Below are 24,730 nucleotides of genomic sequence, written 5' to 3'. Positions count from 1 at the left end.
ATCAAATCAACTTCTGAAAAAAAGATATTTGGGCACCAGCGGTAAATATATAAGTATAGCCCTTCATCCGTCTTTCACATTATACAGTACTGTGCAAAAGTTTTATCCATTTAAGATCTTTAAATTCTTCTCCATAATACAACATCATCAGGGAGTTGTCTGTTGGTCCCAAACAGCGAGCCCAAACATGCAGAAAGAGTCATAAAGAACTATCTTCAGCAACAAGAAGAACAAGTAGTCCTGCAGCAGGTGGTTTGGCCCCCACGTAGCTAAATCCACATAAGAAGAAGAACACTATGTGCAGGTGTACTGAAGAGAATTGCTGCTGTTTTAAAGGCAAAGCTGCCACAACACATTTACTTAATATTAGAGGCTAACACTTTATTTTCTTCCATTTTGTAATGTTTTTGTATTCAAATATTTACTTTTATTTAGATTTAGTTTTATTTATGTTGCGGAAAAGCGTTATCAATTAATTTTCATTATAGTTTTCTTTGACGACATCAATGCTATCAACACCTTTCTCTCGCTCTTGTGCCATCAGCAGAAATACAGTCCAGGAATCATAGCTTGAACTGCAGGTAAAGTTCATGAGTCCTTGTCAAAAAAATAAAAAAAATAAACACATCCAATCCAAAGGAGCCATCAGTTGCATTTGGGTTGAACCTTCAAACTGCATGTACTGTATGTTTTGTGAAGACCTGCGGCGAGACACTGGCTTAAATGGCACTCTCTGCTCTCTAATCCGCCCTCGTCTGTTCCCATATCTGCTTTTTTACAAGATGAAGGTAAACTGGAGTTGGGAGGGTTTTTTTTTTTTCACCCTTCAGCCAACTCTCCAGAGGATTATGAAGTGGAATGGCACAGCTGAATATCTGACTCTGTGAATGTTGCAGGTGGTTGCAGGAAAAAGGGCCACCTCCTACAGATTTCCCTTCTTTCTGTGTTATCTGTCTACTGTGTTGGTGTGCATTTATGTGCGTTTGTGCCTTGAAGCATCCCGTGTGATGCCACGGAGCTTATTTTCTGACCCTCTCAGTTATTGCTTGTGTCCGTGGCTGCATTCCAGGACCCTTTGGTTTGTACTGAGCTTTAAACAAGTGAGTAATATGCAGGTTTTAGAGAATATCCGGAGCCATTATTGTGTTCGTGCCACACACTCCTGCTCTCTGTGACTTACTTTTTTTATTGTATAGACTTGTTCTGCAAAATTAAAGTGGAAGTCTCTTTAAAGCAGCTGTCATATAAATCTCTGTGTCTGAATCTCAAATCATTCATAATATACAAAGAAGTGTGATTCCTGGTGGTTTTAATTGATACTTAAATGAATATTAAAATGAAATTTTGGGCCAAGAAGACAAACTTTGATCTTTGAAAAATCTTTATCAGTTTCATGCATGCAACTAAATGCTAAAGGAAATCCCATGAAAAGGCATTATCAGTCTCTCTTTCTGACTTTTCCTCTTATCTCAGCTGATGTAAATCTTAAAAAACAGCTCACCGATATACAGTTTCATGTTCAGCGGTGGATGAATCTACATTTGGTGCTCTCTATTTGGTATTTCTGGCAGCAGGACGGTGTGTGTGGGATTAAGTCAAAATAAACTACAGTGTGTGTTCATGGTGATGAAGGAACATGTCACCCAGTGCAACAGTATGACTCATTAATGTGTTTTTAATAGTTTAAAAAAAATTATTAATAACAACGGAGGCCTACGACACACAGAAATAAGATTGTTGGTTTTTCAGTCGATTCTCTAGGTGAATTGGAAACTTAGCTATTATTTAAAGAGTTATTTATTGTAGTAAAAACATAAAATCCTCCATAACAACCCAAGGAAACAGTAAACTGGTAAAGCAGTGAATAACAGTATCACATCAAAAATCAGTGTTCTCTGAGGTTGTTCAGCAGAAACACAAGCTGAACTGCAGCTAACATTTACTCAGCTTGTTTCTCTGATAACTTCAGATCCAGATGTTGGATGACTAAAACCCTTCATTCAGTTAATAGACATACTTAAAAATGACCAAGATCTAAAAGTTAATTGTAAAAATGTGGCTTGAAACTAAACAAAAATTAATTTATGACAGTTTATGGAGGACAGTATGCATATGAAACCCACAATGCCTGATTAAAATGTTTGGAAACATTTGGGATAATATAAGCACAAGATTAACCAAAATTCATAAAGTATGTCTAATTGTTTTTAGACATTTTAATGCAGAATGGTTACATATTATAGCTTTAAATTAGTAACAAAAATGCAAAAAAAGATCAGACATGATTGTCTTCATAGACAGGTTGCTGTTGTTGTTTGGGCTGGCTGTGGCTTAGGGGGTAGAACGGGTCATCCACTAATCCGACTCCTCCAATCCACCTGTCGAAGTGTCTTTGTGCAAGATATTAAACCCTGTTGCTCCCGATGGCTGCACCAACACCCTGCGTGGTTATCTTGCCACCATCAGTGTGTGAGTGTGTGTTTGAATAGGTCAGGTGTGGCTTGTTGTTGTGCTTTGTAAATGGTGAATGGACTGTACTTATATAGCGCCTTTCTAGTCTTTGCGACCACTCAAAGCGCTTTACATTACATGCCATTCACACATTCATACACTGATGGCAGGAGCTACGACGCAGGGGGGGAATTTAACCATTCATTCACATTCATACACTGTTGGCGCAGCAACTGGAGCAATTTGGGGTTAAGTGTCTTGCCCAAGGACACATCGACATGTGGACTGGAGGAGCCGGGGATCGAACCTTTCAATTGGACCTGAACCTTTCCAATTGGAAGATTGGAGGGCGATCGCTCTCCCTCCTGAGCCACAGCTGCCTCTTTGTGTGGTTGGAAGACTAGAAAGGAGCTATATAAGTGCAGTCCATTCATCATATTATTCATAATAATATAACTTTTAATGTGATACAAAGTTAGTGCCAAAAAAAATGAGCAAGTTTAGTTAACAAGTCAATTTAGGCTACAACAAATCAGTGGAAAGAAGAGCTAGAAATCATGTGAGGTCCAAACATCTGTATCTGTATTTTTGTAGTGTAAAAAATGTTCAAATAAACAAGGAATTAAATGACAAAAAAAGGAAAATCAATCATAAAAATCTTAATTTCTCCTAAACAGAAGAGAAAAATTGGTCTGGCTGAACTGATATTTGAATTTTAAAGTGCTTCAAACTCTCAGAAAGATAGACTGTGTATACTAAATATCATACAGTTCAATGAGGTCTTAAATACTCTCTAGTAGAGGGAAATCTAGCTACTCTTAACACATCTTTATTTTACATCTAAAACTGCTCTCCTGTGGGTACATGTGTATATTTTTCCTCTTCTTTCTTCCAACATGTCTGTCACATCCTTGTATTTCTCTGTTTATAGTATCTTTATTTTCTCATCACTGGGCTGTTTTTCTTTTCTGTGTGTCTGTAAGCATGAACACATTTGGCTTGTTTTGCTCCAGTTTCAGACCTGGTTTTGGTAATGTGAGATGTCCATACTGCAATCATATTTTTCTAATCTACCACACATATGATAGTTTAGATAATAGCTTCATATCTTGGTTTATGATCATTAAAACTGTAACTTACACCAAGATGAAGTGCAGGCTGACTTATAAATACGCTCTTTGTCTGGCTGAACGACAGCTGAAACTGCTGATAGCGTGGAGATGTTAGCTGTTGCACAGAAAACAGATAAGGAAGCAGTGTATGCAGTATTGCCTTGTATAGAAACATGCAGCAGACTGATCTGATAAACTTTCACATATAAACCATAACTGCAACTTGGCTTGAACTGTAGCTGCATTCTTACAGATTACATTTATTTTTGCTTGTGTAAAGATAGTTTGGGTTTTCAAAAATGGGTGACACACGGAGTCAGATTGCTTAATTTGGGCGTCATGCAGGAAGTGCCCATATGAATTGGTTTATTCTTAAGAGGCATTTAAGAAACTTTGTGGCATTAGTGTAGAATTTTCTTTAAGGTACAAACAAAATTAATGAGACCTTTCGTACAAGTCAGTATTTAGACTCTTTGTGTGTTTGTTTTGGTTTTCTGCACGTCTATACTTTTGGTCATAGGTTTTGTTCATTCATATGATTATTTAGCTCATACTGTACTGTTGTGTACTGAAGTTATTTGCTCAAGTTATCTGCTGTGTTTGCTCAGTATGAGAACTTGTACGTGGCTATATTGTGTTTTCTAGGTTATTACTTTTCTGTTTGCTGTGTTCCTTCACTTCTCTCCAGCCCATTTTTTTACCCTCCGCACCTGCCCTGCATCTTGTCCTTCAGCCCTGTCCTGCACTCAGTGTTTTTCCCCAGCCAGTCACTTCCCAGCTTGCCCTTGTATCAAGTAATTTGTTCCCCGTTCATTTATTAGTTCTGTCTGTTTTAAAGTCTTGGTTTGCACTTCAGTTTTCATGGATCCTCTCTTCTGTTCTGCTCAGTTTGTGCTGCTCTTCTCTGTTTAAATGGTTCATTCGGCTCTATTTATTCATGCTTGTCCTGTATCCAGTTTTTGCCTCGGCTCAGCCAGCTTTTTGTTTGTGACCTGCATGAGCCCAGTCTCAGAATAAAAGAAGTTTTTCTCTTCAGCCCCATTTTTGCTATTTATAACATCACAAACAGATAATCTGACTTTCTTCACAAGGGGAGAAACACTTGTTTGGATGTATTACCATCTGGTTATTTTAGATAAAGTAAAGTAAAGTAAATACCTGCAAATCTAGTTATTTTATCAAACAAAATGATCCACATTTTTGTAGTTTTTCTGGTCATAGTAAATTTAATATATTTGGGTATTGGATTTTTGGTTCTCTGAAATTGTGATGGACATTTTATATTCTAAACATTTAATTCATCAGAAAAACTTGTTATGCAATATTGAAAAGAATCATTAGTTGCAACTTAAATCAGATCCATGCAAAGTCTGTTTGATCTTTGTATTTAAAACTGGTATTGCAGTTTTGAATCCATCACAAGAAATCAGAAGAAACTTTGCCGAAACTATTCAGGATCTTTTGAATCAAATCACTACAGTAAAAGAAGGAGAAAACGTTACATTAAAAAAAAACGTGCCTAATCTGAATTATAGTCTGTAATTTTGGTATTTGGTGCAAAATTAATATTCTATTCTATTATCCTCACCACGGCTGCCAAGTTAGTGAGCTTTCTTTCTACATTTCAGTCCATTTTAAACAGTTGGTTCATGGTTTTTCTGCAGCTCTCAGTCCAGCATCATGATGTGTTGCAGCTGATTTAATGAACATGTAGGTTGTAGTATTCTCTGTAATAGCTCTCTGGCGGTCACATGGCTACCCCTCATTTTATTCATGGATGCTTTGCTTTAGAAAGGAGTTTTTTGCATCGAACATTTCCCCTTTATTTCTGTCGCAGTGCAGCTCCTTTGATGGATTCATAGTTTCTTATCATGTCAGTTCCTCTAATACAACTCCTGACACTGATGTATGAGTCTGCTGATTGCTGACAGTGAGTTGACTTACTGTAAATGGTTTTGCTTGTTTTTGTTTACTTGCAAAGTCTAAAAGAACGGAGCAAACTGAGGAAAATGGGGTTGAACGAAAATGAGTAACCCAGAACAGAGACGAATAAATAACACACTGCACACATATCACAGCACGACATAAAGATGAATTTTAACAGCCCTGATACCCTCACAGAGACAGACACACAGCTGGCTCGTGATCCTCTCCAGAGCCCTCAGGTGTGGGATTCCCGTTCTTTGACTCTCGATGAAGCTTCTATTTGTTTCCTGTTGAAGAGACGGAGGTTTTCCGTCTGGAAAACATTCTGCTGAGACCAGACGTCACCTCTGGCACTCGGCTCACACACACTTCACACACAGCAGATAGGGTTGATTATCTTCATCATCCCTCTGAGTCAAACTTTAAATCACACATGAATAGTTTTCAACGAACCTTCAACAGACAAGACAAGGTGCCATTTTGTGATCTTCGGATATAAAGTTGTGTCTTTAACCTGGTTTTAAAGGGTTTTTGGTAATTTTCATACTGTTACGATGTCTGATGTCTGATGTCTGTGATAAACATGGTGAAAGCTCCAGAACTTGATATGACCATAAGTAAAAGTGGTCTCTGCAAGTCTAAATCCAAAACTTCAGTCTCCACTAAATGCGCCGTTTTGCAAAATTGCCTCTACTTCCCTGTCAAACTGAGGTCAGATTGTTTGCACATACCCACAGACAGCTGTAAATTGCATAAAAAAGAAAGAGGAAAAAGAAGTGAAATCCAGCTACTATACTATACTTCCTGAAACTGACCAATCAGAACAGAGTGGGTTCATCGGGAGGAGAGGAGGGATTTAAAACCTCCACCAGCAGACACAGGAGCTGTTGCTATTGTACTTTAACTTCAGCCTCCACTGTTATTTAATTATTTATTGCACATCACATTTATTTTTTGCTCTTGTCACCATTTCTTGGTCCAAATTGCCTGACAGTCTTTCCATAAACAAAAGAGACAGGAGCTAAGACAACCTGTTTCAGACAGAGGCTGAACTGAGGGGCTGCATGAAGAGTCAGTGTAAGATAAATAGTTTTTTTTAAAACTGTAAATCATTCAAAGATATTCCAGCAGAGCCCCAGAATATAAATATAGACCTGGAAATATGCAGAGTATGTCCCCTTTAACTAATTTTCTGTAAATATTTAACTACATGTTTTAAATTTAGACATAAGAACATTAGCTTTCAACAATGCGATTGAAGAACAAACAATTCAAATATTGTTCTCCATTAAAATTATTATTTACATTTTATATCATGACCTTTAAAATTCTAAGGTCATGATTAACTCTGCAAAAAACATCTAAACATGTCCCGTGTGTGATGTGGGGAAGTTTAAAAAAGGGTTGAGCTTTCTGCAGATGTCTTTCAATGCACTGAAGGGACCAGCAGTTAAGTTCATTTTGATTTCCTCATCTTTCCTCAGCAGACAGCACAGACTTATTTTTCCTGCTCCACTCAAGAACTTCTAATTAAATGGAGGAAAAGCTGTTTGTTGCATGCTGTCGAGGCTAGATATAACTATAAAGCAACTGACTTTAATAAGAAAAATGAGGCGTGGAAAACACATCACTCAGGAATTGAACTACAGAAAAGTGTCTGTAAAGTGGCAATGCAGAAGGAAAAACTTCCCAATCTAAGCTCAGGGTGTAAATGATTTGCTTGATGCTAAATACACCTACAAGTTTCAAGCTCATGGTAGACCAAAGACCACACCACACACCACAGTATGTTCAAACATCACACATCATTTGTCTTGTCTGTTTTACACAGTTCACATAACAAACCTCTGTCAAATGTCTCCGACACTCTGGAAGATCGACCTGTTTGTCTTGAACGCGTCTCTTGGTAGCTGAAGTTTATGAAAACATGTATGAAGACAAACTTCTCAGGTAGCCAAAATGACTCCAGCATGCAGAAGTTATATCATCATATCTAAAGCTTTTCTTATGATAGAAAACACAATCAATAAATCAATATTCTGAAATAAATATTCTTAAATGATGGGAGTGCGGGGGTGGGACATAGAAGGGAGGAGGGGTTGTTGCTGTTCAAGTTTTTTTCAAAGTGCTGTGAAATGCAAGAAAGGTAAGAGTTGGTTTAATTTACATGTAAAGAAAGCAAATTACAGTCTGAAGAGCATTTTGGTTTGAATACTTCTGACAATATGACTTCTGAAATATTCCAAATGAATCAATGCAAACTGCTTTTTCCTAGTGTCACAGTAGTGGAGATTTTGTTGGTGAGCAGGTTTGATCTTTATCAACTGGACTGAAGTAAATATGCTTTCAAAAGTTTATATTTTTCCAAAATGCTGACACAACAAATCTCAGCAGCATCAGCTAACTGAGCAGCTCTTACTGACTTCCTCTAATATTTTAGTGGTAAAATGTCTTGTGAAATACTCTCATACCAAAACCGTCCTTCAGTGAGAAATCGCTCACAGTCGGCGCTCTGGTTCATCTCACTATGTCTTTATGCATATGGATGTCTGCACATATTAAAAAAGGAAAGAGACAACATTGGAAGTAAACTATTGTCTAAAATATCATTATAAAGTGTAGCATTAAGATTTTTGTTCATTGAACCTCAGAGACCAAGTCTAAGCCTTGAAAGTAAGAAGTCTAACTCATTTTTATCTTTATGAATTCTGCTTTTAATCATATTTGAACTGTAATTTGCAAATAATTGTGTTTTACCATGAGACAACACATTGAAAGTTGGCACCAACAGCACCACCATATGGTCAGTTATGAAGCACTTTGCATTTTGACTAGTAACTTGTGAACTATGAGGTACAGACTGAACATTGGTATTCTTGGTATTCAGGTTCTTTCAGGACAATTTTATTTTTTACCTGTAGGGGGCACTACAATACAAATACAACCAAAAAGTTACGATGCCAGCAAAGATCGATCAGCATTTTGGGAATATGTGCAATTGACATATCGGAATAATTTGCAAGGTTTGGCAACTTTTGACAACTGGTGTGCTGTGAGCTTTTGAATTTTATAAGAATTAAACATCTTGCAGTAAATCTGTGAGCAGCTGGGCCTGAAAACAGCAGCTGTTAGCAATCACACATAGTTTCTTCAGGAAATGCAGATCTTCTAGTTGTGTCTTTTTAAACATTGACAGAGAGCCATGGCTGTGATGTGACAGACACAAGTATGGCTCATGCTCCTCTTGTCTTGGTGATGGCTCTGCTGCTTTACAACACCACAAAGCACGCAGAAGCAGGAAATAAAGGCAGCCCACCAGTTTCAGACTGTTACCACAGCCAGGAAGCTGCTCAGCCTAAAGTTCAACATCGCTTTAATTCTCTGATGTCAGCAAGGAAGACAGAAAGGGCGAGCCAGGGAGCGAGCCAGAGTTTATGGATGGAGATGTGTTTGGACATAGAAGGCAGTGTGGCTGCAGCAGACCAGAGCCAGCAGGTCATCAGCTCTCAGCCAGCGGGCCTGAGAATCAAACTCAGGAATGAGAGTCTGATGCCAGGCTGTGAGTGTCTCTGTAGTCTCAGACACAGTTCTGCAAGAAGTACTGAAACCTTTCACTGAGGTTAAAGTGGCAATGTGCATCTCAGTCCATGTGAACTTGATGAACGGTGGACTTGGACAGTCCATAGATTTTGCAAACTTCCCAAGAATACTCCTGTTAAGTCGATGAGTCTGCGAGTGTAGTAAAGTCTGGAGTCTGTAGGAAATTTGGATTCATATCTGCTTAGATCACACCCACACAGTCCGGAAGGAGTTTTTGAGTACTACACTTTTTATAAACAGTAACTTATGTTTATTTTCAAACTTTGCATGTTTTGTAATGGATTTTTTTATAATCCTTTTCTTATAGTGGGCAGTTTAATGAAAAACAGATGGACAGTGTAAAGAGTGTAGACATTACAATCAACGTGACTTTTATGAACCCCAACGTACTTCTCATCCCACATAAATAACATAAAGAGAAAAGTACACAAATCGGTATGCAGAAAATTTGAATGATATTAATGACTGATGAATTCAATAAGTAAATAAAATGAATTTCAAAATTTGATGTAATAGCAATGCCTCCACATTTACAGGTGCTTTAAGTTAAAGTTAAGAAATATACTGTATCATAATGAAAAAGTAATCACTGTGTAGAACAACACTGACAATGAAAATGCCCAAAACCAGAAATCAAAGGTTTAAGACTGAGAGAAAGAAAGAAAGAAAGAAAGAAAGAAAGAAAGAAGGAAAAAAAGAAAGAAAGAAAGAAAACAGATGAAAGTGGGCATGGAGTGACAGATGGAGTGAAATAAGAAAAGAAGAGGAAAATTAGAAAGTCTCCAAAAATGGAAATCTTTACATAAAATACCAGACAGTGTCTCAAGAAGATACTTAAGAAAAGCAGCTGGATAAGTGGGTGCACAGGACATTCCACTTGTGTATGTGTGTCTGTATGTGAGTGCACGTATGTGTCAGTGTGTGTGTGTGTGTCCTCTTGCATTTTGTTTGTATATATTTGTATATATTTGGAACTTTTAAACACTTAACTGATGTATTAGTTGGATTGTAAACCCACTTGTTTGCATGAGTGTATTTAAATGTGTGTTTAACAGTATGCGAAAAAAAGACTCATGTATGTCTCAATATATATATTCTGTTTGTGTGTGTGTGTGTGTGTGTGTGTGTGTGTGTGTGTGTGTGTGTGTGTGTGTGTCCAGTTAATTGCCAGATGGTGTGTCATACATGGGGAATGTTGTTTATAGATGATGAGAGAGCGATGAATGCCAGGCACCGAGATTTTCTCTCTCTCACACACACACACACACACACACACACACACAGTCCAGTTCTGAAGGGTTTGAGGAGCGTTTGTGATGTTTTGAAACCAACCACATCCTCATTTTGACCCAAATTTGTTCTCATTTTTTTCTTTTTGACTTTTTCTCCATGGTCGGATTAAAAAATAAATACATTCTGAGATCATTAATTACTTAAATATATATATATATTATATATACATACATATATATATATATAAACTCCTCTGTGGTTGTATGTGTGCTTTTTGATCTCACCCTTTAAAGGTTAAAATGAGTTTCAGACACAGAAAACTAATTTCTTTTTTTAATCATTCTCAGAAAGCCACACAGCTCTGATAAGTCAACAGTAATTATTCATATAGTCATTCTTGTAAATGGGAGGGAAGGTTTGGTGTATAATGTCACATATATTTATCTTATTTATTATTTGGATTGAAGAAGTTAAGCTAGCTTCTTGCAAATACAAAAATCTATTATGTGTAAATTTAAAAAATAGGGAACAGCGTCCCCTAGTGGATGTCAGTTCTTGCCTCTACTGAAAGAACAACTGCAACCCAGTTTGTCTCATTTTATTTATATTTCATTCATGTAATGTATTTATATATTTTAACAAAAAATAAGAACTGCTTCTTTGAAATGTCATCAAGAAACAAACAATGATTAAATCAAGTCAAAAAATACAATACAATAAAATAAAAAGGCCTAGGCTCCTCACAAGGATTTTAATTCTACATTTTGTGTTTAATTTATCTTATTAAGTATTTTGTGTGTTTGTGTGTCCAGCTAGTTTTCTACAGGGTGGTAAAGATTTTGTCCACGCTGGGTCACAGCCTGTCCTTCGTCACTCTGCTCACCAGCACCATCATCATCTGTTTGTTCAGGTAAACACACAAACTCACCTGTCCACCCGTCCACCGGTCACACAACCACTACCAGTTAAACCAGTGAATCCAGTCTTCATGTTTCCTCATACCCCCCAAAAAAGTGATATGATATTAAAAAAGGGGGCTCTGTAAAGACAATAAACAAAAGTGTCTTTAGTTTATATAATGTTTTGCCTTAAGAGAGTGTTACACTTTTTTTTACACTGTTAGTCCTTTAACATAATAACCCTTAATATTTAGAAATAACCCTCCAAAATGTATTTTTATGCAGAATCTTCAATAGTCAAGATAACTATTTTTTACACACATATAAAGAAGAAGATTTTGTGTGTGTGTGTGTGTGCTTTAAAAAAAAAAAAAAATCAAAAACTTGGTTATGTGCAGGATGTTTAGTGCAGTTTTATAAACTCCTGGTGAAAATTACAAGAAAGAACAGCCCTCCCTCAAGAGGGATTTCACAGGCTGCTTTTGATACATACAAAAATAACTGGATCAGTGATGATTTAGGTAAAGCTAAAACACCTTCACTAAGTATTATGTTAAGAAGATGTATATATTTCTCCTATTTCTCCTACATTCCCGAGAGTGGATGACTCACGTCAGACTTTGTGTGCAGAATAACAAGTCAAAACAACTTGGATATATTAACTGAGGTCATATGTAGGATAACTCAGCATATATAACATAAACGTACATGTTTCCTAACACTCATGCTCCTCAGGGTGATAACAGTTTGTTGTAGAAGTGTATGAGACTGATGAACGCTGCAGCTCGGCCTGGATCAGCTCCAGCTGTTCACTCGGCTGCTATCAGCGTGTTTAGATACCACATCTTTCACTGGACTGATTCACACCCTGACACCGTCTGTAAACACACTTCTTAACATTCTTCTCTGTGTGTGTGTGTGTGTGTGTGTGTGTGTGTGTGTAGGAGGCTCCATTGCACAAGGAACTACATCCATCTGAACCTGTTTGTGTCGTTCATGCTGCGAGCCGTGACCGTGCTGACTAAAGACACTCTGCTCTTCTCAGATGACTTCCCAGATGAAGACAACACAGACTGCGGCACTCAGCCCTCACTGGTGACCTCACACACAAACACACACACCCCTATTTTTACTGTACTTAAAAGCACTTTTACTTTCAACTTTTCTATTCACCTATAATATGATTGGTAAAATGTAAATTTGGTGATTTACTTAGAAGTATTGTGCATGTATTGAAAGTCAGATTTTTTGTATTCCTCTGTTGTCACTTGTATGTAATAAATAATATTGTTTCAGGTGGGCTGTAAGGCCAGTCTGGTGTTTGTCAATTACTTCATCATGGCCAACTTCTTCTGGTTGTTGGTGGAGGGTCTCTACCTGCACACGCTTCTGCTCGTCATCCACCACTACTCTACCCGTCTATCCCTCTACATGCTCATCGGCTGGGGTAAGAGGCACTGCAGCACAAATACCTGCCTGGATCTTAGTTGTTCTTAGTTGTGGTCATCATTCCTATCAAAACATTTACCCCCAGTTGTATATTTTGTAATGACAAAAGGCATGAATGTACACTCCTGATGTTCAGCTGTGATGTAAAATAACGATGTGAAGATTCACCAGCATAAACACGATGCAACTACCCTGATTAAAGGCCCTGCAACCCCACACAGGTGTTTTCACTTACATGCCTATTTAGACATAAGCTTATCTGAGGACTGTGTGGGCATTTTAACATGTGTCTGTCATATATACTATATGCTATATATACTGACACTATATATAGTGTCCAATTTTAGGGAGGGAGAGATTACACAGTTGTAATTCTTATTGTTTGTTTTTTTTGTTTTGTTTTTTACAATATGTCCAAATGTAATATGCAATTGATGATGGATAAAACTTGAGGTAGTAGTCGGACGGAGGGTGGTGCAATATATACAATAAATACACATCACTCACATGTCAATTTAAACTCACAATCAAGTCCATTTCTTTATTTTTGCAAAACATTTCTTGCACACTCACATGCACATACAGCACAGACAGAGCGACAGACAGTACGTCATGCTGGTGAAGTGGACCAGTGTACAGTCTTTAATGAAAGGTCGGGTCATAAACAGTCTCCTGGACTCGGACTGTTCGCCAAGTTCCGTTCTGCTCTGCCATGTGACACCTACTTACACCATCCATCATCACTTTACCAACACTTCCTCCCTAATGCATCATCATCCAGCCCCAGCTGTTTAATGTACATGTGTGTAGACATCACATTTCCTGCGTGGCACCTCATGAAGATGTTCTGTGTCTGGTAGACTGAGAATCTAAACAGAGTTTCTCTCCCTCTTCCATCCTCTCTCTCTCTCAGGAATCCCTTTTGTATTCATGGTAGCGTGGATTATATGTAGGATAAACCTCGAGGACACAAGGTGAGTCTGCTCCTCCTGCTCCAGTAACAAATTGAAGTGTTTGTGTAATATTTTAATAAACATGAAGACTGTCAGGCTCTCGTGGCCTTTAGCGACACAGCCAGGATTAATAACGTTAGGTTTGTTCCAATGCTGAGTTGGGTTTTCATTGTCTTCAGTACTTTAAAAGTGCCTACAATTTAAAGTGTGTCTTAAAACAACAGTTATGAACAGGTGTCAGGTGTATATTTGAAGAATGAAAGAGGTTTTCCTCACTGTAATCATTCCTTCTGTTCATACTGACTATTAAAAGATCCTTCTCAAATGTGCTTTCAATATAAGGGATGGGGGCCAAAATGCATTATAAAAGTAAATGTGAAGCTTATATGAGGCTTCAGCAGTCTGAGTTACATACCAAGTGGATATCTGCCACATTTACAGGTTATGTAGCATGAAATTCTCTCTTTATGTTTCCTCAGATAGTGTTTCCCAGTTGAGTCGCAGTGGAAGTATAGTAACAAAAAGAGGGACTTTGCCACTAAAAAGACTAATGGTGACAGATATCTACTTGATTTGCCTCATTTGGACAGCTTCATATTAGCTTCAGATAAACTTGTAAATACATGAAATTTTCATCATCAGACACACAAAGTAGAAAGAATAAAGGATGCAACCTGTCACGAATAACTAGAAAGATTAGCCCATGTGAAAATCTGCCACAAACTAAAAAGAAGAATATAAACTCTCTCTACAGACACTTCTATTCTTATCTGGTGTTTGTATTTCCATCGGCCACAGTAATCCCACCATGACAGTGTGTGTTTATCTGCACTTGACAGTTCACACTGACCCGTGCTATGAGAGGTCAGAGGTCAACGAGGAAGAGCGCATGTTGCTCCACTGGTAAATAGAGGAAACAAACTTGAGTGAGAGACAAATTAATTGTTGGGAGGCCTCATGTTTCTTCTTGGAGTGGTCGCATTTGTTTTGGATTGAAGCAGACTGGAGTGCCATTATTTCTGAAGGGTTGATATTATCTCATGTTAAAACTGAGTCAGAAGAGACAAAGACAAGCAACTCTGATATCTGGCCTGATTTGTAGAGCAATGAAGAAACATACAAAATATTATACAAACATAAAGGTGTACTTATTTAGAATCACAGTCTAACGAGGGGTGAATTTTGTTCAATCAGCTGTGAGTTCATCCTGAGTGATGAGAAGAAAAAGTCAATCTGTTGTACTGTACAACTTTCTGAGTCATCACTTTCCCAGATTACGATGAGAAAAGTGAAAATGGCTCTGCATACAAGAATATAGAGAACGGCTTTACAAACTTAACAAACTTTTCCTGCTGTGTTATTGCGTTAAATAAGCCTGTGCTCACAGCTCAGTCCATAATTTGTCAGTAAGCCTTGGGATCTGTGTTAAAGGAAGTTTGCTGCTCTAATTTTCAATATTATAGCCAGAAACTTGAATCCCACACTCGAGAAGTTGGATATCAAAGTCTGGCTTCCTCATGTTATTGACAAAATACTCAATCCTGTCAATAAAGTCCAATTTGGACTAATATACTTAATTTAGTTAATGATAATAACACACTTGTGAAAAGCTCTCTGATTTATTTCTTTATTTTCAGGTGTTGGGAGACTAACGATGACCCCATCCCCAACAGACTCATGGAATGGCCCATCGTGGCGTCTGTCATTGTGAGTTTTGTGCCAGTTTTGTCATCTTTCATCTTATCATGATGAAACTCAAAAGTTCAGTAACATGACTGATTTTAAGATGCACATAGCGTTATTAACTAAAGCACTTTTTTTTAAATGATGGATTACTTCTCTCAAATATCCTGTTTTTGTTGTTTTTGATCATTGTTTGTCAAATATCTTGTGAAAATAAAAAATGAAATCAGACAGAATCAGAGACGGAGTGATGGTTTGACCAGAACCAGTCGAGTTGTTTGTTAAAGTTTTATAGTAGATTAAGGATTCTATTACATCTAAAAAAAGGAGACATGATGCTTTTTTGTGATATTCTGTCAATGATTTACTGCTATAATGTCAGATATTTATTTTGAACAAAGTTCTAAAATTTAAGGTGAAGTTAATCAAAAAATGCTGCCTTCAAAATAAAAAGTCAGGGCTTCAGTCTGCTCTGAACAATTTATTTGCAAAGGTACCTCTATTTCCTCCTCATGATTATGTCAGATTGTTCGTGCATGCCCACAAATGGCTGATGTTGAAGAAGTGACGTTTGCTAATGTAGCACTGTCTCTCTGCTGTGTGTCTCCACAAGGTTAACTTCATTCTGTTCATCAGTATCATCCGCATCCTGGTGCAGAAACTGCGCTGCACTGATGTTGGGGGAAATGAGCAATCACAATACAGGTACACTCCCAAAACGCCAAGAAACAGAAGAATATGTTCTGATCTCAATTTGAGATATTACAAATCAGAAGACAAAAACATACAATATTTAAAAGAGTGTGATCCAGTGCCATCATGCTATATGTGTGTGTGTGTGTGTGTGTGTGTGTGTGTGTGTGTGTGTGTGCAGGCGTCTGGCAAAGTCTACCCTCTTGCTGATCCCTCTGTGTGGGGTGAACTACGTGGTGTTTGTCTATATGATGGAGCCGGCTGATAATAATATGAGACGCATTAAGATCTTCTTTGAACTGGCTCTCGGATCCTTCCAGGTACAGAACCACCAGTGCTGGGAAGGTTACTTTAGATATGTAACAGGTTACAGATTACTACCCTAAACATAATAATGTTACTATTTGAATTACACGTATTATAACAGTGTAAGCCTGTCACTGACAAGGCTCAGATTGTACTGTAGGTTCAAAGAGATATGCAGCTAATAACATTATATTAAAAGTGATTTTACGTTGATGCCAGAAGCCTTTTTGTTAGTACAGTACTAACTGTCATCTTTAAATCAAAAGTCTTCATGCAAAACTATTAAGTGATGCCTAATCAGTAACAGTTGTGTATATATATGTGTGTTTTAGGGTCTAATCGTTGCCATTCTCTACTGTTTCCTTAACAGTGAGGTGAGCCCACACACACACACACACACACACACACACACACACACACACACACATAGGTTTCCATATTCATGAATATGAGTATAATCTTCTGTTCCACAGACATATGACATCAACTTTTGTGTTTTTGAAAAGGTCCAGAGCGAGCTGAGGAGGACGTGGAGAAGTCTGTCTCTCAAGCGTTATGTGGGGCGGGACTACAGGCTACACGCCATGTCAGTCAGCCGAAATGGCACTGAAAACTCCTCCCAGTTCCCCCGAAACTCCCGAGCCCAGTCCATCCTGCAGACTGAGACTATTATGCTCTGACCACGAGACAGAGAGGGTCTGTTTTTGTAAAGACATTCAGAACTGATGCTCGTTTTCAGAGCGACTCAGACTGCAGAAGTCGAATTGAAGGACACTTTTTACACAACATATCGTTTATTGCAGGATTGAACCTGAGACCTGCAGAACATCCTAAGGTGAAGGACATCTTATTGAAGATGCATTATCACACTGGTTCCCAATATCATTCAACTCCACACCATCCACACACGAAACAGTGCCTGCTGCAGTCAAAATCATGCAGAATGGAAACACTTTTTTTTTCAACTGATCAAACATCATAAAAGAAATGTACAGGCTGATCAGATTTGGAGGTAAAAAACAAAAAAAACATTCAAGACAACTATTGATTTAAATAGTGAGTTGTGGTTTTATGCCTGCATTTAAACCACAGTGATGGTTAAAAAGGGCACAGAAACTATGTATTAGAAATATTTTGTTTGATTTTATTGATAACCAAATGAGTTAATATGTGAGGTTGTGATGCCACCTTCATGTTTGTTGGGAAATAACTGCTCTTGTCAGCCTCCTGGTGGTCCATAAAGGTAACTACTGGTATTGACCAGTTCAACCAAAGCTTTACTTTTCTTCCTTCTGTATATTTGAATCATTTTTACCAGCCAAAACTGGTTAGATAATTCATTAGCAAAAAAAATGCAAAAAAGAAATTGGAAGAAAATCCTGAAAGTATGTAATATTGTGTATCAGTTATTCTGCTTTAATATCCTGTTAATCATCTCAAGACCCCTCAGATTTACCAGAGCCTCCCTGCTGCCCTCATTGGATGATAAAGCTTCATCTGGCAGTTCAGGAAATATATATTACTGTAGCTCAAGTGAATCTTGATGGTCCATTTGATTGTTTACTTGATTGTTATTTTTCATGTGTAGTAGTTGTTGCCAAAGTCAGAATTCAATCACTATTGGGCCCTGGAAGGCGATAGTTTTGCATTTCTTATTCAGTCAGCCTTGGATTTCACTGTTTCCAACCACTATCTTCTTTGGAAGGGTAGAAAAGCATCTGAAACTCAACATTATGAGACAAAATGATTTCAAATCCTTCTAATCACACGTTTCTATAGCCGAGATATTACTGCTTCTATGTTCAATAAATTTATTTAAAAAGGCAGAAAACATTTCCTGGCTGGTTTTCCAGACTTTTATCAGAGATTATTGTGTATAATATGTGAAATGCAATTAAAAGCATCATATCAGCTAACAGACACAGCAGCTGTTTATATATACAGAACACTGGATATTATCCAAAATGACACAAACAGGGTTTCAGTTCTACTCATAACAGCCAAAAATAAAATATTATTGCCTTGTACAGACTGACTGTTTGTATTTTATGTTTTTTTAAAACAGTCAAGTGTATTTAATGCTGGTTGTGTACATGTACATAGGGTCCAGACTGAGCATCAATATCATTTGTAAAGTTTTGACCACAATTGTAAACCTTTGACTCCACATATCTTTTATGTATCAAAGCTTTTATCATGTCATGTTTGTTTTTTTCCCCAAACTGCAACTAATGATTATTTTCATTATCAATTCATTTGTTGATTATTTTGTCTATGAATCAATTAGTTGTTTGGCCTATAAAATGTCAGAATATGGTGAAAACATGTCAATCACTGTTTCGTAAAGCCAAAGATGATGTCCTTGAAGTTCACAACCCTAAGATATTCAGTTTACTGTCATAGAAGACTAAAGAAACTAGAAAATATAATTTGAGAAGCTGGAACTAAAGAATTTGGACACTTCATACAGTCAAATAGTGGGACATTTATGTTAATAGTGGTAATTAATTGATTAATCAAGTAATTTTTGCAGCTCTAGTACACACACCTACCTGCAAACATGAATTTGAAAAATGATTATGACAAGAAGAGAGTGTCTAATACATATGTTTGAGTGTCTACGATTGTTGTTTATTCTATTTTTGATTATTTTTCTGTGATATTCTGTCTCTTATGTAAGCAATAACACACAACCAGGTGTTGCTTTGCCTCATTTCTCATTCAGTATCATTTTGATACTTGTGCACAACAGAAAGAGCATTTCTCTCTTTGTTACCATTTGCAAATGTTTTAGCACATTTAGACAAATTTGTCTTTGTGATCAAAATAGTTTGTGTTTCTTCTCAGTTGAATAGTTTTACTCTCAAACATACATCTAATCCATCTAATGCTTCAGAAATTATAATGATATGTAGAGGTTGTTAAGTCTGCTGAATTGATAAATTGATGTTGCCAGGTGCCAACTTAAACTTTCTCACATCCAATAGCAAATGCTGTCCAGTTAGCTTATAGCTTTAAGTCAGCTATACAAATAAAGATTGATTGATTGATTGATTGATTGATCTGCGCAACAGACTTACTACAGTTTGTGAACATGGAATCTGCTCAGATGAACATTGGACAGAGGTGTAAAGTCTGTGATCATCAACCACAAAATCAAATGCCTTGTCTTGCTGCAGTGGATGCAGAGGATGGTTGCAGCGTACAAGACGATTCTTCCCCCGTTGTAGTGAAAGAGAGAGCAGTAGGTGTGGTGAGAGTCTGTGGTCAAACAGAAGGATATCCTGTGATTCCCAGTACGTTTCTATAGTACTGTGTATAGTAGGCCTATGTTATTTTTCTGTTTACTGTATTGTACTGTGTTGTGTGACTGCTGCAGGAAAATAAAATTGTTTTCCTCCACATTATATGCAAATCTCGCCACTCTTTTGCTTTACAAAGGGGAACGTCAAACCTTGTCCTCTTTAAATCAGCGCCTGAAGAATATTCACTTTGATTACAACAGCAGTCAATTCGCTTCAGAAAAACAACAGTCTGGTACAGCAGGCATTCAATGTCAAAGGAAACATGTAGGACAAAACTGTTTGGAAATAAGCAGATGAGAAACACACCTCCAGAGTCCATAGCTAAACATTTCATCCACCTTGGTTATACAAAGTCAAAGGAATGTGTCCTTTTTTGTGGCAACTACTTCATTTTGAACCAAGGGTTAAAGGTTTTGGTGCAGGTTAACTTTAATGTTTCGCTGCATGTGTGAGCTGTTTTTGGAAATACATCCTCAGTGCTGAGAACTTAGAGAATATTTGGAGAAATGTGCCAAAGCAAACGATAAAATCTGTAAATAGAACCATTGCTCCTCTGCATCAGTGCTTTCCACTGACATTGATTGCCTTTACTGTGCCAGACTATTTTCACATTCCTTTTTGTAAAGTAAGAGAGCACTTACATTCTTACATTTGCATATACTGTAATGTGAGGAAAAACTTCATACAACATCATACAACACAGCACAATACAATATACAGAAAAATAACTGAAAATTGAAACAAAACATAGGTCTACCATATACAGTACTACAGTAACGTACTGGGGATCACAGGATATGCCGTTACCTCTGTTTGACCGCAGACTCTCACCACACCTAATGCTTTCTCTTATGGGGGAATAATCGTCTTGTACACTGCAACCATCCTCTGCACGTTTCTGCTGTTACGTCATCACAAGCAGCAGTCACTGCAGCAAGACGAGACATTTGATTTTGTGGTTGATGATCATAGAAGATTTTCACTCATTCTGATGACTTCAACTGTCAGTCGAGAAACGAGTTAAATCAACTGAGAAAACCAGTAGATTGCAGGTAACCATAGAAACAGTAATTATAAGCTTCTTTTTTTTATTTGCTGATATGCTCTCACAAATGCAGTTGCAGAAATGAAACATACAAAAACATGAACAGACAACAAAGTAGAAACCATAAAGGATACAATAAAAGATCAGGAAGATGACTAAATTACTAGTTTTAAACTGACTCTCACTTTTAGAGACACTTCTTCTATTTTTAACTGGTGTTTATATTTCCACTCGCCACAGTAATCCCACCATGACAGTGTGTGTTTATCTGCATTTGACAGGTCACACTGACCTGTGCTATGGGAGGTCAGAGGTCAACAAGGAAGAGCGCATGTTGCTCCATTGGTAAATAGAGGAAACAAACTTGAGTGAAAATTGAATTAATTGTTGGGAGGCCTCATGTTTCTTCTGGTAGTGGTCGTGTTTGTTTTGGATTGGAGCAAACTGGATTGCCATTATTTCTGATATTATCTCATTGGTAAATGTTAAAATTGAGTCAGAAGAGACAAAGACAAGCAACTCTGATATCTGGCTAACTTGTAGGGTAATGTAAAAACATAGAAAATATAAATATGATACAAACATAAAGGCGTATTTCTTCAGAATCACAGACGAGGCATGAATTTGTCCAATCATCTGTTGTACTGTTCAGATTTCTGAGTTATCCATCATTTTGCCAGATTACAATGAGAAAAGTGAATATTTTAGACTTAGCTTTGCCTCTAAGAAATACTTTTATAAAACAAATCTTTCCTGCTGTGTAATAAAGTTAAAGTTAAATAAACCACAGCTCAGTCCATAATTTGTCAGTAAGCCCTGGGATCTGTGTTAAAGGAGGAGAGTAGATATCTGCCACGTTTACAGTCTAAGTAGCATCAAATTCCCTCTTTGTGTTTCCTCAGAGAGTGTTTCCCTCTTGAGCTGTTGTGGAAATATAGTGTGATGGCCCTCTCTCTTTCTCGCCTCTAGTTCTTCTCAGTTATAATCTTGATGTCTTTCTTCCAGGAGTGCTAGAGGTCCATCAGAGTTGATCAGCTGCACCTGATGAGGGAGTGGCCCAAGAATATAAAAGGCGTCTTGCTGTTTTCTGCTGAGCAGCCAGGATGCCTTCCTTATGGCCTTCACTTAAGATTAGTTTGCGCTGCTGTCTATAGCCAACACTTCATGCATCCACACACACTTTACAGCACTGATGTTTGGAGCATAGGTTTTGCACATCCTCAAAAATTAACGTGACACACCTGCAAGATGCAATATGCACATGAACAGTTGGGGGCAGTGTAGGAGAAGTATGGGGATCTGAGAGAGTCAGTGGGCACGTCAGTAGTGACAATAGTGTGAAGTTCTGAAGTTAAATGACCAAGTCTGCAATAACCCCACATCTGTAGGATGTGTTGTGTCACCATGTTTATTTTTAACATAATGATTTGTTTTCTTTGCTTTTTTGACAGATTTTATATTATAGTAGTTCTCTGGTGTGCCCTCTAGTGGAATCCTCCAGTAACACACAGTGTACATAATACAGTATGTGCATAGCAAGTACGTGAACAATTACATTAACATACTCCTGGTGGTGCACAGATTTGGGTCAATACTTTATCGATAACTTCCTCAAACACACACTCACACACTGAAACACTCTCAGTGGCCCTGACATTGTGCTTTTGTGCCTGCATGATTGCAGTTGTGCTTTGATGGAAATATTAATATTTGCACAGTTATGCATGTGCAATAATAGAATCTAACCCTGCGTCACAACCACATGTCAGACCCTTTACTCTCACCAGAAACTTTCCCAATTTGACTTCTCAAGGTCTAAAGCTCAGATTGGTCCTCAGAAAGATAGAAGATCAAGACAATCATCCACTTACACAGACATCAGTCCTCCTGTGTCCTGTACTTCCCCTTCACCTCCATCTTTTCAATTAGCCTCCATCTGCTGTTCCATCTATCTCTCCTCCTTTTGCCCTTCTATCAATCTGTGCTCTCTCACTACTCCTCTCTCTCCTCCTCTGTTGTTTTGATCTTCCTTCCATTTTTACATCCCTCATCTCCCCTCCAGATGAAGCACAGCTTGTGTCAACTCTTCAGTTGCTGAGAGTCTGAGAAGTGGGATGTTCAGTAGCAGATGGTTTAATCACACAACACATGTTCCATGTTGACTAAGTAAGACACACAATATTCAAGCTGTTTTCAGGCTTGAGAAGCATTGTTTTGTGCATACTAAAGTTGCAAAGATTAGTCGATAGAAGTTGCCAACTACTTTAATTAATTATTTTGAGTCCCCTTTTATTAAATAAGGCTACAATTCTCTGGTTTTACTTTCTTGAATGTGAATGTTTTCTGGTTTCTTTAGCTCATGTAGCCTGGAGCTGCTAGCCTCCAGCAGAGAGCCTGTAGAACTTGTAGCCTTCAGTCCCAATTGATGCTGACTCATGTGATGACATTTATCCGAGTCACTCTGCTCCATCTGAAGACACAAAAGGCTTAAACTACTTTTTTCACATGCAGTAGAACTCCACACCACCTGGAAACACAGTTTGATCTGGAATATTGGTGGCATTCCCCTTTAATCCGTAATTTCCAATGTATAGTGTTGATTTAAAGGACTTCTCCAGTGACGTACTGCTCCCCCTCTATGAAATTGGGACTCAGAAGAGACAGATTTTGTAATGAATGGAGAGAATTAAAGATAGATAGATAGCCTTTATTTTTCCCATGCAGGAAATCGTTTTCACAATCTGTCAGAAACACCACCAAACATTGAACAATATACATACACACACACACACTGTACAACACCACTAAACATGAGCAACATATAAATACACACACACTGCACAAACACCAACAGACATTGAACAACCGACACATATGTCACACTCAGGAGGGCTGGGTCCATATGGGGTTATTCAGGGAGGTTATTGAGTGCTGAGATGGCAGACGGGACCAAGCTCTTGTTGAAGCGTGCCCGTCTCCATCTCAGAGTCCTGAATCAGCGACCAGACGGCAGCAGTGTGAAGTGAGGGAGAGTGATCTGGGTCATTAGTTATTGCTTGTGCGAGGCGTGTGACTGCTCTGTGGTTGAGCTCGGTGAGGTTGGGTGTGGGATGGTTAATGATCTTGGATGCGGTGTGTGTTATTTTTGTCAGTTTGTTTCTATTAGTGGTGGTGTTTCTATCAGCATGTTGTAAAAACATGGCGAGCAGTACAGGAGGATGGGTGGGGGGGGCAACAGAGGGCACAGAGTTTGTGAATGACATGGAGTCTCTGTTGGGACCTTTTGTGAATGTTGGTGGTGTGTTGATCAAATGTCCGTTCATTGTCTATGGTGGGTCCGAGGTATTTGAAGTAGTGGCTGACTGTTTGGTTATGGATGGAGGTGGGGACCAGTCCAGATGGAGGTGTGTGTGAAGTGTGGATGACCATTGCTTTTGTTTTGACCACGTTCAGTTCCAGAAAGTTATTGGTGCACCACTGAGTGAAGTGAGAGATGGAACGTTGGTAGGCAGTAATTGAGTTAGCATGGCAGTGTCATCTTAAAACTTGTAGTATGTGGTTAGAGCAGCTAAAATGTTTTGACTATCAGCTCCTGGTATGAGTCAAGTTGCACACTTACCATAATGCATTTCTGTTAGACCTGCCTGTTGCTTTGCCACAATTTAGATTTAGATTTCTTTTTTTAATTCTAATGTCTGTTGGCCTGACTAACAGGATATCTGTGGTTTCTGCAGCTCCACCCTCAGATTGATTTGGCTGATAATAACTCATAATGATGTCAGCAAGTGGAAACACATACTGTAGTTTTTTAGTGTCATATCGCAATGATATTGACTGTTATTAAACATGATGATGTGGTTGGTTTTCTCGATTCAATGTACTTAGCGAGTCAAAAAATAATAATTTTTTGTCAGCTCCTCCCCACCCCCGTCCTTGCACCTCTTCTCAACCAGCTGCTAAAATCGTACATGTGAGTAACAGCAAGCCTGCATATAAAGTGAGAACAGAAGTGACAGACAACTTACAATTGTAAACTTCTTAACAAAAGGTATGCTGCTGCTATGGCTCTACCACT

At 38.0% G+C, this 24,730-nt stretch overlaps 1 protein-coding gene across 1 annotated transcript in view; it reads left to right on the top strand.

The window, feature by feature from the left end:
- vipr2 (vasoactive intestinal peptide receptor 2) overlaps positions 1-17,178 on the top strand; it is a 37,500-nt gene extending 20,322 nt beyond the window's left edge. The window contains exons 5-13 of the mRNA XM_053342275.1: positions 11,135-11,232; positions 12,166-12,316; positions 12,518-12,668; positions 13,584-13,644; positions 15,261-15,330; positions 15,920-16,011; positions 16,181-16,319; positions 16,638-16,679; positions 16,812-17,178. Of these exons, the coding sequence (XP_053198250.1) occupies positions 11,135-11,232; positions 12,166-12,316; positions 12,518-12,668; positions 13,584-13,644; positions 15,261-15,330; positions 15,920-16,011; positions 16,181-16,319; positions 16,638-16,679; positions 16,812-16,985 (978 nt within the window). The 3' untranslated portion in view covers positions 16,986-17,178. The remainder of the gene's footprint in view (positions 1-11,134; positions 11,233-12,165; positions 12,317-12,517; positions 12,669-13,583; positions 13,645-15,260; positions 15,331-15,919; positions 16,012-16,180; positions 16,320-16,637; positions 16,680-16,811) is intronic.
- The last annotated feature ends 7,552 nt before the right edge of the window (positions 17,179-24,730 follow it).

Source organism: Scomber japonicus, chromosome 21 (genome assembly GCF_027409825.1).
Source record: "Scomber japonicus isolate fScoJap1 chromosome 21, fScoJap1.pri, whole genome shotgun sequence".
Taxonomy (NCBI): domain Eukaryota; kingdom Metazoa; phylum Chordata; class Actinopteri; order Scombriformes; family Scombridae; genus Scomber; species Scomber japonicus.
Note: the sequence above shows the minus strand (reverse complement) of the source record. Positions and strands in the feature narration are given on the sequence as shown.